This window comes from Berghia stephanieae, chromosome 6 (assembly GCF_034508935.2).
Source record: "Berghia stephanieae isolate SIO BIC M18660-M18661 chromosome 6, UCSD_Bste_1.3, whole genome shotgun sequence".
NCBI classification, from domain to species: Eukaryota; Metazoa; Mollusca; class Gastropoda; order Nudibranchia; family Aeolidiidae; genus Berghia; species Berghia stephanieae.
This window is the reverse complement of record NC_088365.1, coordinates 46,109,256-46,125,272: the sequence shown is the minus strand read 5'-3', so window position 1 is coordinate 46,125,272 and position 16,017 is coordinate 46,109,256. Positions and strand designations below refer to the sequence as shown.

General features: G+C 34.6%; 1 protein-coding gene across 1 annotated transcript in view; it reads left to right on the top strand.

Moving 5' to 3' along the window:
- LOC144975128 (mitogen-activated protein kinase 14B-like) overlaps positions 1-15,733 on the top strand; it is a 36,095-nt gene extending 20,362 nt beyond the window's left edge. Inside the window, exons 6-14 of the mRNA XM_078918900.1 lie at positions 213-324; positions 1,297-1,326; positions 2,265-2,312; positions 3,251-3,365; positions 5,669-5,740; positions 11,583-11,662; positions 11,950-12,028; positions 14,464-14,637; positions 15,479-15,733. Coding sequence (XP_078775026.1) covers positions 213-324; positions 1,297-1,326; positions 2,265-2,312; positions 3,251-3,365; positions 5,669-5,740; positions 11,583-11,662; positions 11,950-12,028; positions 14,464-14,637; positions 15,479-15,528 — 760 coding nt within the window. The 3' untranslated portion in view covers positions 15,529-15,733. The remainder of the gene's footprint in view (positions 1-212; positions 325-1,296; positions 1,327-2,264; positions 2,313-3,250; positions 3,366-5,668; positions 5,741-11,582; positions 11,663-11,949; positions 12,029-14,463; positions 14,638-15,478) is intronic.
- The last annotated feature ends 284 nt before the right edge of the window (positions 15,734-16,017 follow it).

The window sequence follows — 16,017 nt, the reverse complement described above, 5'->3', positions numbered from 1 at the left end:
TTGCGGCGCTGCACTGCGGTTGACTCCTGGGATTATTCCAGTCTTCCTTTGGAATAGACCCTTAATAAGACAAATTTCCCCTTAGGGATGAATAAAGGGGTTTTGAAAAAAATAAAAATTATTATTATTATTTAATAATTGGACTGTTTCGTTGTCTTAAGATAAAATGTACTAAAAAATTATTTATTGATTTATTTATTTTTTTTTTGCAGGTACCTTGTAACCCAGCTTATGGGAGCCGATCTCAATAACATTCTCAAGACACAAGCACTAAGCGACGACCATGTACAGTTCCTTGTCTATCAGATTCTTAGGGGCCTTAAGGTAGGGAGGATCATTTATATATTTATATATTGAGCTTTTGTATAGCGCTATATCCACTAAACGTACTCAAAGCGCTTTACACAGGGTGTCAACAGCAACATTTAACATGTAGGACGGGACATGATGACACCTGTTAGGTGATACTCCATCGGACAGAGACAACTCTGTTAACGGTTAGGTACTCATTTTACACCTGAGTACGGTAAGAGAATGTGAGTAAAGAGCCTTTTCCAAAGACTCAATTATGAGCCGAGTGAGGCTCGAAACCAGGTTCTTCCGATCTGAAAGCGAGTGTAAGACCATATAGCTGCATATTTACATTGTTTCTCAATGTCTTTATCGTAACATACTGTTTATCAAGGTTGTTTATTTTCCATTCTCAGACTGGACTAATATTCCAAAAAATGTTATTTTTATAACTGAGCCACGCTGCCCCTAGTGGCAGTAACCGGGATAAACTCCGGCTCTATGGGGCGCATGGCTCTGAAGGAATACTTGAATTACATATTGCTTTTAAAGATTGAGTTGTTTGTAGGGTTTTAGATTTTTGTTTAATCTATTTTGTTGTTACGAGATAGAGTTTCAAAATTAAAAGAACTAACCTGCGATGTTTAATTGAGACTCCAATTCTGAATGGGGAATACCCACCCATTATAGATTTGACCATGATTAGTTAGATTAGGATTTTCTCTTCCCATATCATTTGTTCTGCTTGTCTGTGCATACACGTTAAAGCCTGACAAGTCACGTGATTCTATTCATTTGTTCCCCATTCGGAATTGGACTCGCAAGAGTCTCAATTAAACATCTGAGGTAAGTTTGTTTAATTTTGAAATTTTAAGAGTGATCTCTTCTTTATATCAAATGTTGATTGCTATTTTCGTACCAGTGATTTTTGAATTGTGAAATAAAATTTATAGTTATTTGGTGTCTGATTTTGAAATCTTTTTTATCTTTCTTGAATCTCTCCAGTATATCCACTCTGCAGACATTTTACATAGGGTAAGTAGAGTTCCTTCCCTTCTAATGATATTTTTTTTATCGTTTCTTTGAAACGTTCTGTATATTTTAGACTTCTTCATCCCTTCTTCAACCCATTACCTTATAGCCCAAGCAAACCATATCAACAAGGCTAATCCTTAGTCCATTACATCAGGTGCAGTGTGGAAACCCGATGTTACAGGGATGATGGGACTTAATGCAAAATGAACTGTTTGTCACATCCAATGCCTATTTTAAAGGATATTAAGTAAAATCAGTGTTGTAGTCATTGCCGTAGTAGTAGTTTGTAGTTGTAGTAGTAGTTGTAGTAAGTAGTTTGTAGTTGTAGTAGTAGTTTGTAGTTGTAGTAGTAGTTTGTAGTTGTAGTAAGTAGTTTGTAGTTGTAGTAGTAGTTTGTAGTTGAAGTAGTAGTTTGTAATTTTAGTAGGATGAGGTGGAGGAGGAGAGGGAAGAAGAAGTTTGAATACAAGATATCGAGAAATAGAAAAAATGAGGGTTTAAAAAATCCCTGTCATAAACGGATCTCTGATATATCGGAGCCTGTTGTAATATGGTCTCTATTTCATGACTGGTATGGTCGTGTGTAATTTTGCTGATAAAGGAAAAGCAAGAGGTGCTTAAATTAGCCAATACTTGGTGGAGAGAAAAATAAAATGAGTGTAATTGTGACTTGTATATAAAAGAAGACAACATAAAACAAACCACGTTTTGGCCTCGTCCTTTTTTAGGAGACAGACAACACATCACAAATATATATGGTTACCAAAAATCACATTTTGTCAAATGTGGAAACAGTTTTACGGGGCAGTTGAAAAATATCATTGAATTGAATGAAGAAAAAAAATTGTTTACTTCTAGTAGTTACTACTAAACTTTTTCATTATTTTTTTTTTTTTGTTTTTGTTTTTTGTTTTTACCAAATTTGTATTTTGTTACAGGATTTGAAACCAAGTAATATTGCTGTAAACGAAGACTGTGAATTAAAGGTTAGTTCAACATTTCCCACGTTTTTTGTTTTTTTTTAAACTCCCATTACTTTATTTATTTATTTATTTTTTTGAAATTCTGTATTCTTACCTCTTGTAAGTTTAGAGAGGTAACATTGCATACTGATGTTCATTAAATGTTTCGTGATCTGTATTTTTCTTCGCACTGCTTGTAACACGCCCATTGGTTTGGGGAAGGGGGGGGGGGGGGGTTGTGGAGGAAGAAGATAGCATTTTGTGATAAAAATTCCTGTTGTTATTATTAATACTTTTAAAAAAATTTTATATTATAATGGAGTAGATTTTAGAATAAGCTTGCCGTTGCATTGGGAACCTTGGAGGCCTTTAAGTCTTCGTTGGAAGCGTGTCGAAAACTGATGGTAATAGGTACACAAAGTTGCCAATTTTCTGTATATTTACGGAATTCAGTATGTTATCGACACTCAGTATATTTTTCAGTCACCCTCTAAATAGAAAAAAAGTAAGTAAATGATGTCTTTTTACGTTGGAGTTCAGCACTCAGATAGGCTCAGTTTGCATAAAAGACCAGTAAATTTTCCCCTCCTGAATTGGCAACCCTGGGTATGAATTTTTGTAAGTTCAAGTTTCGTTTATTTTGGGCTGTTACAAGACATTTTGTTTCCTTGTGAAAGGTTTGTGTGATGCTTTAACACACATGTGCCATACCTCATATACATACCTACGTACAAGTATACCTAAAAAACAACAAATAAATAATTTTAAAATGAAATAAAAATAAACAAATGAATTTAATAATAATAATAATAATAAATGGCATTTATATAACACATTACCCCGTTGTCACAGGATCTAAGCGCTTTACAGTGATATAAAACAAAACATATTACGGTAAGACAAGTATTGATATATTAGTTTTGAAAAAGAACAAAATAAAAAAGAAATATGTCTCTTATCAGATCCTTGACTTTGGGTTGGCGAGACACACCGATGATGAGATGACAGGCTATGTTGCTACTCGCTGGTACAGGGCCCCTGAAATTATGCTCAACTGGATGCACTACAATCAAACAGGTCTGTTTTTATTTGTTTGTTTTTTTTTCTCTGTGAAAAAAAGTTATTTCATGCCTTTTTCTATCCAGTTAGGGGTCCCGATAGCTCAGTTGGTAGAGCACTCGTTCCACAATTACTGGGACCAAGATCGATCCCGATTGCAGCAAGATTTTTTCTGGACCCCCCTCCCCTCAGGGTAGCTGGGTCTGTTAGATCTGTCAGAAAGTACTGTGCGATAAACTAGCGTCCTATTTAAAGGGTAGTAAGCAATTGGCTAATGTCCGTTTCATGCTACAGAGAACGGGATAAAATCTGACTCCACAGGTCTAATGGCTCTGAAGAAGTAATTTATTTTTTTAAATTTCCTATCCAGTAATGCAGGGTCATTGTGATTTTTAACTACAATTGATCGTATAAAGTAGATGTACTGCAAACTGGCAGGTACCTGCTATTACCTTTTTACACATGGGTGCAAGATTTCCTTAACCCAGAATTCTGGCTTTGTGAAGAAAAAATGTTTTAAAAAATTTTATCGTGAGCTTTTATATAGCGCAATATCCACTATAAGTGCTCAAAGCGCTTTACATAGGGTCCATGACCAACATCAACACGTAACATATAGAGCGAGACATAATGCCTGACAGGCAATATTACAATTTGTAGACAATGCTGTTAAAAGCCAGGTACTCATTTTACACTTGAGTACGGTGAGAGAATGTGAGTAAAGACAGAGCTGCTTCCAAGGACTCAACTATACGCCGCGCGAGGCTCAAACTCGGGATCGTCCAATCCGAAAGCGAGTGTCATACCACAAGACCACATAGCCTGGGTGGGGATCCTGGCCTCCCGTAGTGGGCAGGGAGGTACATGCTGTGTCTTCTATCCCCCCATACCCGTTTTCCAATTGTTTCCTGTCGTTGTCTGTCGTTGTCTTGGAATGAGATTACTTGGTTTTGTCCTGACCCTGGCTGGAATTCCTTGGCTGGGAGGGAAACAGTCGAATGTATAGTTGTAGTTTTGGGAGATGATATTTTTTTCCTTGTAAATCATCTCTCTGTTATGCATTGTATTATGTTTAGTTTACATATTATGTTATATGATTGGTAAACATTTGAGTGTATTCCTCTTAGTTGGGACCTGTGCTTGTGTCTGGATGAGACTTTTAGGTATCTCAAACTAAGTACTTTGACGGTGTGCTCTTGGAATCTACATCTGTTCCCTATTTGAACCAATTCCCCTTTGTCTTACCTTTTCTTTTGTGCTTTAATTGTAATTCTATAACTTTTTACTATCCCATTTTCTTCCTTTTTACTGGCGCTGATATGACCTTAATGTGTTGCAGGCGCCGTAAAACCCTTAAAAACAAAAACAAAAACAAGACCACATAACGGGTGGTTGGATGGGAGCATCACCCTTGAATCATATACCTATGATGTTAGCATGGGTGTACGATCCGATAGTGATGTCGTTTCTTCTTCTCTTTACTAGCCTATCCTGCTTCTTTGGTTTGTGATTGTATTTTTGACAGGGGATATTTTTTTTTCTGTAAATCTTCTGCCTGTTTGTTCTTGGTTATTTATAATTTAGCTTATGATATCTTTAGGTTATGATTTTGATTTACATTTGTACTATTTTTGTTAGTGTTAGATTGCTTGTTTTTTTGTTTCAGCGGTCTCTCATATAACCTCAATTGTGTTGGAAGAGACCTAAAGCAACAAACAAACAAACAAAAAGACCACATAGCCACACAATGTATTTTAATTTCTTTCCGGCATGTTGATCAATCTACATGATGCTGATGAAGGCAATACGTCAAATAACCCAGGCATCAACTGCAGTGCAGCGCCACATACTGAGCTAGGGCGAGGTGACTTGCTCAAGGCCATGCAGCACAGCGAGTATCCGAACTCTGTATCTTTCGGGTATAAAACCAAAGACCATACCGCTGAGCCACACTGCCCCGACATCATTATTTCATCAACACATCACAATTCACTGTCAGTGCAGTGCCACATACTGACTATGGTGAGGTGACTTGCTCGACTTGCTCAAGTCCACACAGCACAGCAAGTATTCGAACTGGGTACCTTTTGGGTACGACATCAAGACCTTAACACTGAGCCACACTGCCCCAGGTTCATTTTTATCATCAACACATCACAATTCACTGTCCTGTTGATTTATATGATAAATATATTTTTGGTCCTGCCAATTCACATTATATTATATTATATTATATTATATTATATCATATTATATTATATTATATTATATTATATTATATTATATTATATTATATTTTTCATTTTGGCTTCTATCACCAGTCGATATCTGGTCTGTGGGGTGTATTATGGCGGAGATGATCATAGGCAAACCCCTTTTCCCTGGCAGTGATCGTATCCTTTGTCAAAAATATGTCATTAGCACCATGGGGAGGTGCTTATTTATATTATCATTTCTTTATATTTTTTTTTCGATTTTTTTTTATTAGTTACCCTATCTATTTAAGCAGGATTCCTGCCCTTGTTTCAGCTAAAGCTGAATGACTGGCTCTTTAGAAATCTTCCAGATGATCTTGTTAGGTATTGATAAGTTTGTTGGGGTTTTTTTTTTAGATGAAAGTTTTGGATGTTTAAAGGCAACAGTTTATATGAAGTTAGAGATGGTTTCCTTTTCTATGATTTGAGAATGATACCATTTGATAAATAAAAAAGCAATTAAATAAAATTTAAAAATTTCCTTTATTCATCCCATAGGGGAAATTTGTCTCTAGGGTCCATTCCAAGGGAAGACTGGAATAACCTAGTCGTCAGCCGCAGTGCAGTGCCGCAAATTGAGTTAGGGCAAGGTGACTTGTTCAAGGCCACACAGCGCATTGGCAGGGTGATTGAACACTGTACCTTTTGAGTACCTTTTGAGTAGGAAGCAAGGTCCGTACCACTGAGCCACACTGCCCCTAAGAGAAGTTTAGTACGAAAAATTTTCATAAATGCCCATTATAAGAAATAATTTCAGGCTTTTTTGATTTTAGCAAAGTGTATCCATGTTTAGGTTAGAAATTATGGGCATTTATTGTTTTTAATTTGGTTAAGTTAAATTATATTTATGAAGTCAAGATGTCTTCTTTGTCATACATGTCTTGTATACCAATTCGGAATTCGGAACATTTGAATAGGATCACGTAACTCGTCAGTTCATGTTCGACTCTTTACAGGCCAGGTGTATTTTGTGTTTTAGAATTTTCAACATTTATTTTGACATTTTTGGGTTGTTTTTTTTTCAAAATATATATGACATAAAGAGAGAAAAGTGATAAGATGTAAATGAAATATTTTTTTTTTTTTCATTTCGCTATTATTGACTAGTTGTTGTTGACGACAGGCCCTTAACTCAAATGGGATGGTCTTGTGAAAGGCTTTATTTTGCAATGAATTCAAGGGATCATTTTAGAAATTAATTGCTTCATGGTCAAAACATACCCCTTGCAATTCTCTATTTTTACGTTTGATTTCTATTCATACGCACCAAAAGATTATTTTTAAAATTGAGCTTTTATATAGCGAAATATCCACTAAATGTGCTCAAAGCGCTTTACAAAGGGTCCCTGACCAACAGCAACACCTACCACATCGAACGAGACTTGTCTGACGCCTGTTAGGCGATAATACAATTTTTTTCCGGCCAGGTACTCATTTTACACCCAAGTATGGTGAGAGAATGTGAGTAAAGAACCTTTTCCAAGTCACTGCTGTTTATTTCTTCATAAAATCGGATCACTTAGTTATACTGCTGGAACCCAGCAAGTGACTGACAACAGCAGCTGCATGCTGTAAAATTGGCTACCTGGACGGGGATTCCCCTTTTTGAGGGTTAAGACGCAAAGTATTGCATTTTCGTGATGTAATATAACACCATATCTAGATGACCACTTACATTACAATGATATTAACTTATGGAACAGACAGTACTACTTTCACTTGTTATGTTGGTTCTTTTTTCGTTTTATTGTGATTATTCTTATAGGTTTTATAAGCAATTTAAAATCCCTACTATTTTAAAATATTTTTGTTGTTTTGCGGACAATAAAAAATTCAAATCTTTAAAATCAGACGTTGGATCCCGAAACTAATTAATGCTTTGTCCAGTCTTAATATTATTACACACAGTAAAACATTCATTTTCTGATTCAACACATTTTAACTACGTTTTTAATGGCCATAAATGTAATGGGCTGGACATAAGGTATGTTCTCTTCATTTGTATTTTGTATTGTATTTAAAAGATATGGAGATAAGTGGATTAAACAATTTAACACACTCCTAAAGAACATATAAAGCAATATATTGTGTGTGTAGGTTTTACTTCACTATTACAAATAGAAACAAAACCATCATCATTACACCAAACAACAACACCATCACAGTGGCGTAGTAGATAATAGAAGCAATGAATATGGTAGAAAAAGGTATTCCTCTCTCTCTCTCTCTCTCTCTCTCTCTCTCTCTCTCTCTCTCTCTCTCTCTCTCTCTCTCTCTCTCTCTCTCACACACACACACACACACACACATACATACACACACACATGCATACATTTACACCTACATCCTGCATATGGCGGAAAACAGACTAGATCTGAAATCATCTACTTTGACAGGCCCATTTTTGTCAATTTTCATCTTTTATCTACAAATAAGTGTCATATATCATTTTAAAGCTTGAAATATGATGATTCAGAATTTGTAAAAATTATGAGCAGGAGACGATTATGTAACTTTAAAAAGTAGGTCAATCAACGGTGACCCTGATTTACATGGAAATGCAAAATGAAAAGAAATGTTAACAATCTGAAGTGAAAAATGACTCAAAATACACGTACACAGGTCCACTTTTTAAAAATAAATAACAAACAGAATTATATTTTGTACTTTGTATAGAAACTAACTTTATTATACAACAAGGGGGATAATTACATGAGACAAATAACGAAAAAATATTTTTTGTAGTATTTTAAACTTTCATTTCAACTTTGAAAAAAAAATGGGTCCTTGTTTTCAATTGTATTGTCAAAACGGGTGACAACAACCCAGGAATATGTGTCTGGAGGATCCTCTTTCACAAATCACACACTCTGCTCTGCACATGCTCATAAATAAATTGGCCCGCTATTCCTTGGGAGAACTGCACGGTGAAACTCCCTCTCCTCCAGTACCTGGTATAAAAGTAAAAGCAATATATAAAGACATAGTTGATGACAAAAGCACTGCTTTAAGCATATTTGATTTCCACTGCTTTAAACATATTTGATTACTCTCTTGAGAAAATAAGGCTTATAATTGCGCATACGAAAGGTGTTTTTAAGAACAAATACTCACACTTATAACTGTTGTTTGCTACACCACAGAGGTTCAAGTGTGAGGATGTGAAATGATGTAGCATATGAATCTAATAAAAAGATATTTATAAATAAGTCTAAAATCTGATAACAAATTTTTTTTCTGGAACATTTTGGCAAGTCGTACAGCATTTTTCCTTTCAACATGTAATTCAGTACTTAGTTGCTATTACGGATTTTATCCATATCGGTTAGCAAATTCACAGTTGTGGAGCAAGATCTCTCAAGCCTGTGTATCTTGTATTGTAGCTTTACAAAATTTTCATACTGGATAAAATGCTTTTAGATCATATGGTCAGATCCCAACGCTGCATCCTCCCTAAAAGCAGAGTGAATGTTGTAGTGACACAAAAATTATGAGATAAGAGAGGCAATCAATATATTTAATATTAAATGTTTACAAAATTCAATTGTTTAGCAATTTGTGTTCTTAAACAGCTAGAAATGTTCAGATTTGTACTTACATTGAAATGTTCAGCATATGTTACCAAAGTTTACATTTATGAACTGTATATTCATCACCAATGTCCAAGTTCACATATTTCAGAATTTCTGGTGCCCATGCAGATGGTACCCACGCAGGTGACACCAAACTTTATTTTGCTCAAAAAAACTTTTTCAAAAGTTTCAAGCCAAAAATCAAATTTTAAAATACAAAGTCAGAGCAAGATTAATGTCTCCAATCAATTTTCAAACACTTTCTATCATAATTAATAATAAAATAGGATATTGAAATTTGGTGCACGGGCAGAAAATTGAAGACACGAAATCTCCCATACCCGATTATTCACTCTAAAAACAACTAAAAATGTTAATTTTATTTGTTTTGTTAATTTTACAAGTTTCCTAGACCTAATTTTAGTCACTTGAACAAATTTGTAGTTAAAAATTTCAAGGCTTGCCTGATATATAAAATTAAGTTTCCTTTGTCCCATCGGAGACACGAAAATAACGCGATTACATAATATGCAGAAAATAACTTATAAACAAAGATGGAGATAATTTTTAAAATTTTTAAATCATACAAATTGTAGTTAATACATCTAACTTTTGTTAAAAACAAAACATAAAGTTAACCTTAAATGGAAACTGTTGATTCACTTAGCTCATTTGATCCATTCTAAAAACGAAAGTAAAACCTTCGTGTCTTCAAAATGCCACTTTCGCTCGGTAAAAAATCCTTTAAAAATATAAAGGAGCAAAATTTCGCCACCATTTTGCTACCACAGCTCCAGGAAGAGTTGATCTATCAAAAACAGCAACTATAATCACCAAATCTCAATTAGATTTTGATTTATTGTGTCGCCCATGCAGAAAATGCTTTTCCTGTCATTATTGTGTTTTCCGCCATATACACACATACAAACGTAAACGACAGTCTAAGAGAAATGCATCACATTCACACTACACCTAATTCATATCACTGACAACAACGATATAACATCAACAGTTAGTACAGATAGTATTCCACAAAGGCAAGTTTGACTGGGGAAAATAAGAAGAGGGGAGTGGGGGGGGGGGGGGGAGTACTCAAACATAGCCAAGATAGAGAAAATAATAGTGGCACCTCCTAGGAATTATCAGAATTCAGACATTATTCTCAATAGTCACAATGTACAAGTAGTGCAGCTGGTGAATAAAACCTTCCCACACCAATCAACAGAGACGGGACTGAAACAAACCCATTCATTTCATATTTCTTAAATCAGTAACAGATGTGTCTTTAAGAACTATTATTGTAGGGCTACTTGCAGAGAGAGAGAGAGAGAGTGTGTGTGTGTGTTTATGTATATATATATATATATATAATATATATATATATATATATATATATATATATATATATATATATATATACACGTTCCTGTACTACAATAAGTATGACTTCTTCACTCCTTTACCATATTCGTGGGAACTTTTAATGATAAAACTGTAGAATTGGTGTAGTAAAGTGTTCCATGGTCAGTTGGGAGTCCAGGAAATGATTACGACATTGTTTACATTGTGTAACTGGTCCAAATTCATCACCCATGATAGCCTAGACATCTCATAGACTGCTAGATATTCCCAGTGAAATTTGATACCCCACCCCTACACTTGTTACATATTTGTTGAACTGAATTAACATTAGTGCAACAGAAAGTAGACGGTTTGTACTATGTACTATTGTGAATAATAATAAACTGCAACGTCTGATTGTTGTTGTAGGGATTCCAAAAACATTTGATTTAAATGATAAATGTAGTGAAAATGTGACTCTACTTTGCTGTCTTCCTGAGAAAGAAATATACTGATGATATCTATGACATTTAGTCCACTGTGTGAGGGGGATTTCAATCTTTAACATGAGTGGTATAGGTTTACATTTAAGATAATTGTTGCTTGGCTTTGCCATTATTTATCAGACCAATTAGACTACTCGCTTCACTGACTGCAGGCACCATACCAGAGCGCAGGTAAAGAGAAGGAGAGTAGTGACCTCTTGACCTAGCATCTCAACTAAGTGATCCGCTGGTAAACCACTGTGAAGTACTCAACTACGCGCCGAGCTAGGCTCGAACTCAGGACATTCTGATCTGAAAGCGAATGTCATGCCACTTGACCACATAACCGCGTCTTAGATGGCCAATCAGCTGTCCTGAACGGAAATATTGTGCAATTGTTGAATCAAATTTTTATTTAACAGGTTCAAAACATTATTCAACGATTATTTTAACTAAGAAATAATAGGATTATCCACGATTAGGGGTGGAATATTTTTATTACACGTGTAATCGTGATGTTTATGATTTTGGATATACATAGTACATTGTACAGTGCTGCCCTGTTTTCTTAACGCTGCCCAGATATTGATCAGCTGACTCGAATTTTAAGTCTGGTTGGAACACCTAATGAAGACTTGATGAACAGAATCCAAAGCAATGAAGTAAGTTGGATGTTCTGCTTTATATGCCTTTGGGGAGGAAAGCATTTATAGAAGGAAGAAATAGCGGAAAATTTAAAAAAAAAAGAAATTAAATTATATTTGATTATGATGAACTCCAATTTTTTGTTTAAATTAATTTCTTTTTAAACATTTTAAATATTTTTTTTTAAACAAACAAGTTTTTGATTTTAAACAATTATTTTTTGGGGGGAATCAATTCATATTTTGCTTGATATTCTAACAATCCAAATTAAAATTCGGACTATTTTTTTCCTAATCGTCCATAGGCTCAGTTGTTCATTAAGTCGCTACCTTACATGCCGAAAAAAGATTTCAAGCAAGTTTTCATGAAAGCCAATCCACTGGGTAAGAATTCAGTGTGCATGTACTTGATTTCGTTGTTTCTCTTCACTCCTTACCCTTCACCCATGGGTTTCAATTTTCTTTCAAACTTGATACCCTGATTTGTTGGGGTGTGTGCGTGTTGCTCCAGTTTTCTGGTTCAGCCGTTACGCCTGTGTCCATGCTATTTTAGCCTTTCGACCAAGCTGCTCCATCTTTGTCCTGCTTTTCCATTTGGATCGGCTTCTCTTAGCCTTTGGTCAAGCAAGACCTACCCACGTGGCTTTGAAGGACAATTTTAGGTGGGCAGGAGGTCACCTGTGTGTGTCCTGTCTTCTAATCAGTGCCAGTACTTTGGAAAACATCGATTGTCGTTCCAGTTCCAAAAAAGCGTTGTCCAACCGTATTGAATGACTTCCGTCCAGTGGCGCTTACATCGCTTGTAATGAAATGTTTAGAAAAAATTTTAAAATCTGAGCTCCTACAAAAATGTTATGACCTGAAATTGCTAGATCCGTACCAATTTGCATACCAGCAACATCTCAGTGTTGAAGACGCACTATTAACCGCCACAAATTTGATCTCGAAACACCTTGACCAAACGCCCTCGAATTACGCCAGAATCCTGTTTGTCGACTTTTCGTCAGCTTTTAATGCCATGAACACAGATATTTTGCTTCAAAAGTTGTGCAGCATGGATATTCCAAACTACCTTATTAAATGGTATAAAGAGTTTCTGACCCATAGACCGCAATGTGTAAAATTGGGTGAACATATCTCCAACAAAAGAACGTTGTCGAACGGATGTCCCCAAGGCTGTGTGAGTTCCCCAATCCTGTACATCTTATACACCAACGACTGCAGACCATCCTTTGAAAATTGTTTTATAGTGAAATATGCAGATGATACTGCTATTCTTGGCTTATTAAAAGATAAAGTTACCGAAAAGAATTATTTCAAACAAATAAATATATTCACCGATTGGTGTAAACAAAATCAGCTTGAATTAAATGTTGAAAAAACGAAAGAACAGGTGTTTGGTGTAAAAAATAAAAACGACTTAAAGTGTGTGGCGATCGGTAAAGATGATGTTGAGATAGTTGACTATTTTAAATATTTAGGAATAACCATTGATAGTTCCCTCAATTTCTCTCAACATATTAATATAATATCTAAGAAAGTTGCCCAAAGATTATACATCCTAAGGAAATTGAGAACATTTCAAGTAAGGAAGAAAACTATGTTAAGAGTTTATGACTCATTGATTAAAAGTGTAATTGCGTTTGGCTGCACCATATGGTTTGGAGGATGCCGACTTAAAGATAAATCAAAAATTTCAAAATCTATCAAAGAGGCATCAAAAATAATAAACCATCCTCTTGATGGAGTAGAAAGAATTCATGGAAAAGCAATAGAAAGGAAAGCATTCTCAATTACCAACAATAAAAAACATATTTTATACCATGAATTTAGTCTTTTACCATCTGGGAGAAGGTTTTGTCAGATTAAATGCAGAACTAACAAGTATAAATCAACGTTCGTTCCATCAGCAATAAAAATTTTGAATATTTCATATGGTACAGAAAAACCAAGGATTGATTCGTTGACTGATTAACTGATTAATTTATTTAATGTAAGATTAACTGACCAATTGATAATGATGATAATTTTTGGTGTCGAATTGCCACAATCGTAACAAATTGAAAACGAAATGAATATGTTTATGTTGTGTATATCGCACGTGTGAAAGAAAGAAAGAGAGAGAGAGAGAGAGAGAAAGAGAGAGAGAGAGAGAGAGAGAGAGGGAGAGAGAGAGAAAATAAGTAGGAGTGAAATATCTGTTCAATCTTAGTTATCGTTTAACATTATAACAAGTGTAACTAAATGACAAATTGCCATATTTATGGACAATAAAGATCTATTATTATTATTATTATTATTATTATTATTATTATTATTAACCCCTTATATCTCTATTCCAAGTTGCTTTCTGTCGTTATCTTGTGAATTATTTCGTTTTTGTCCTTAGAGTCCTTAGCTGACAGGGAAACAGTCAAATGTTTAGTATTAGTTTAAGGGGATCATTTTTTTACCCCTTGTTAATCATCTCTCTGTTATTGATATTGTAATTTATGTTTTCTTTTGGGATTTATTCTGTAAACATGTGTGTATTCGTCATAATGGGATCCTTACTGGTGCCTGGATGAGACTTTTAGGTAATCTCAAACAAGGTACACTAATAGTTTTCTCTTGGAATCTATACCTGTTTCCTATTTGAACCAGTCCCCTTTATCCTTATTTTTCTTGAGTACTCTTTAATTTTTGATTATTATTATTTTTTTTTCACTATTACATATTCTTGCTGTTTTACTGGCCCTGGCATGACAAATATGTGGCAAATGCTGTAAAACCCTTAAAAACACAAACTGACTTATTTTCATTTTTCTACTCTACCACAGCAATTGATCTCATGGAGAAAATGCTGGATTTGAACACGGACACCCGGGTAGATGCCACGGCTGCCTTAGCCCATCCTTACCTGAGCCAGTATGCAGACCCGACCGACGAACCGGTTTCGGGGCCCTATGACCAGTCCTTTGAGGAGATGGATTTGAGTATACAGGAATGGAAGAGTAAGGTTCTTCATTGTTTGATTTGTGCGGCGATATGGTCTTGTGGTATGACACTCGCTTTTGGATTGGAAATTTCCTGGGTTCGAGCCTCGTCTCGCTCGGCGTATAGTTGAGTCCTAAGAAAAGGCTCTTTACTTACATTCTCTCACCGTGCTCAGGTGTGAAATGACTACCTGGTCGTTAACAACGTTGTCTCTGTCCAAAAAAAAAATTGCAATATCGCCTAACATGCATCATGTCTTGTCCTACATGTTAAGTGGTGTTGGTCAGGGACACCTTGTAAAGCGCCTTGAGCACGTTTAGTGATATTGCGCTATATAAAAGCTCAAACTTTTTTTTTTCAATTTGATTTTTAGTTTTAAATTGGAGCATTTAAAATAAGTTTGCACTGTTTCTTGACTTGTAACAAAAGTCAAGCATCTTTTAGTGTGGTCAGAGACTTGATGTGTAGCAATGATCACAAAACCTTTTTTTTTCAGTATTGTGTTTTTGTGTATATCACATAGATTTACAGATATTACACTTAAAATCACTCGATTAACCGGGGTATTTTGTGATGTTTTGGTGTTTTCATCTTATGTGTTATGTATGTATGGAGTATTTTTGTGACGATCGTCACAAAAACGACATCTTGGCACAACCTCATATATATATTTTAAAAAGTAAATTAAAAAAAAAAATAATAAAAAAAAAAATAAAAAATAAAAAATAAATAAAATTTAAAAAAAAAAAAAATATATATATATATATATATATATATATATATATATATATATATATATATATATATATATTATACATATATTTATTTTAAATAATTTTTTCTCTCTTTCTCCCTCAGAGCTTATCTATCAAGAGATTGAAAGCTTCCAAGCAGCCAAGAAACAATAATACCATGAGGCGAAGAAATTCCGTTTCTGGCTTATAGTGTCATAAATTTGATTCATACTTTTGGCAACCTGCAACTTAGACTTAGGGAACTTGTGGTCAATATTTATTTTTTTTTTTACTTGTTTATAAATCAGGAATTTACCTGATTTTAAAAAAAGAATTTTTTTTTTTGAATCTCTTTTTTTTTTTTTTTCTTGTGTAAAAATTAAAAGAATGCTGAAAGTTAAATTTTTGCCGAGCAATTTGATAGTGGTCAATGTTTAGAATGAAAATTTTATTAACATGTTATTTGCTGCATTTGGTTATTTTATCAATATTTGAAGCCTGTATTTGAACCTTGTTTTATTTCGTTTCAATGTAAATTTTGCAGGAAAATTAGTAAATTGATCAAATTCAAGTGGTCAGTACGTAGTGCTGACTTCTTGGCTCCCAATGGCACACTAGTTCTTCTCAATATCTTGTTAGTTACCTCAGACCTGTGCTTAGTGA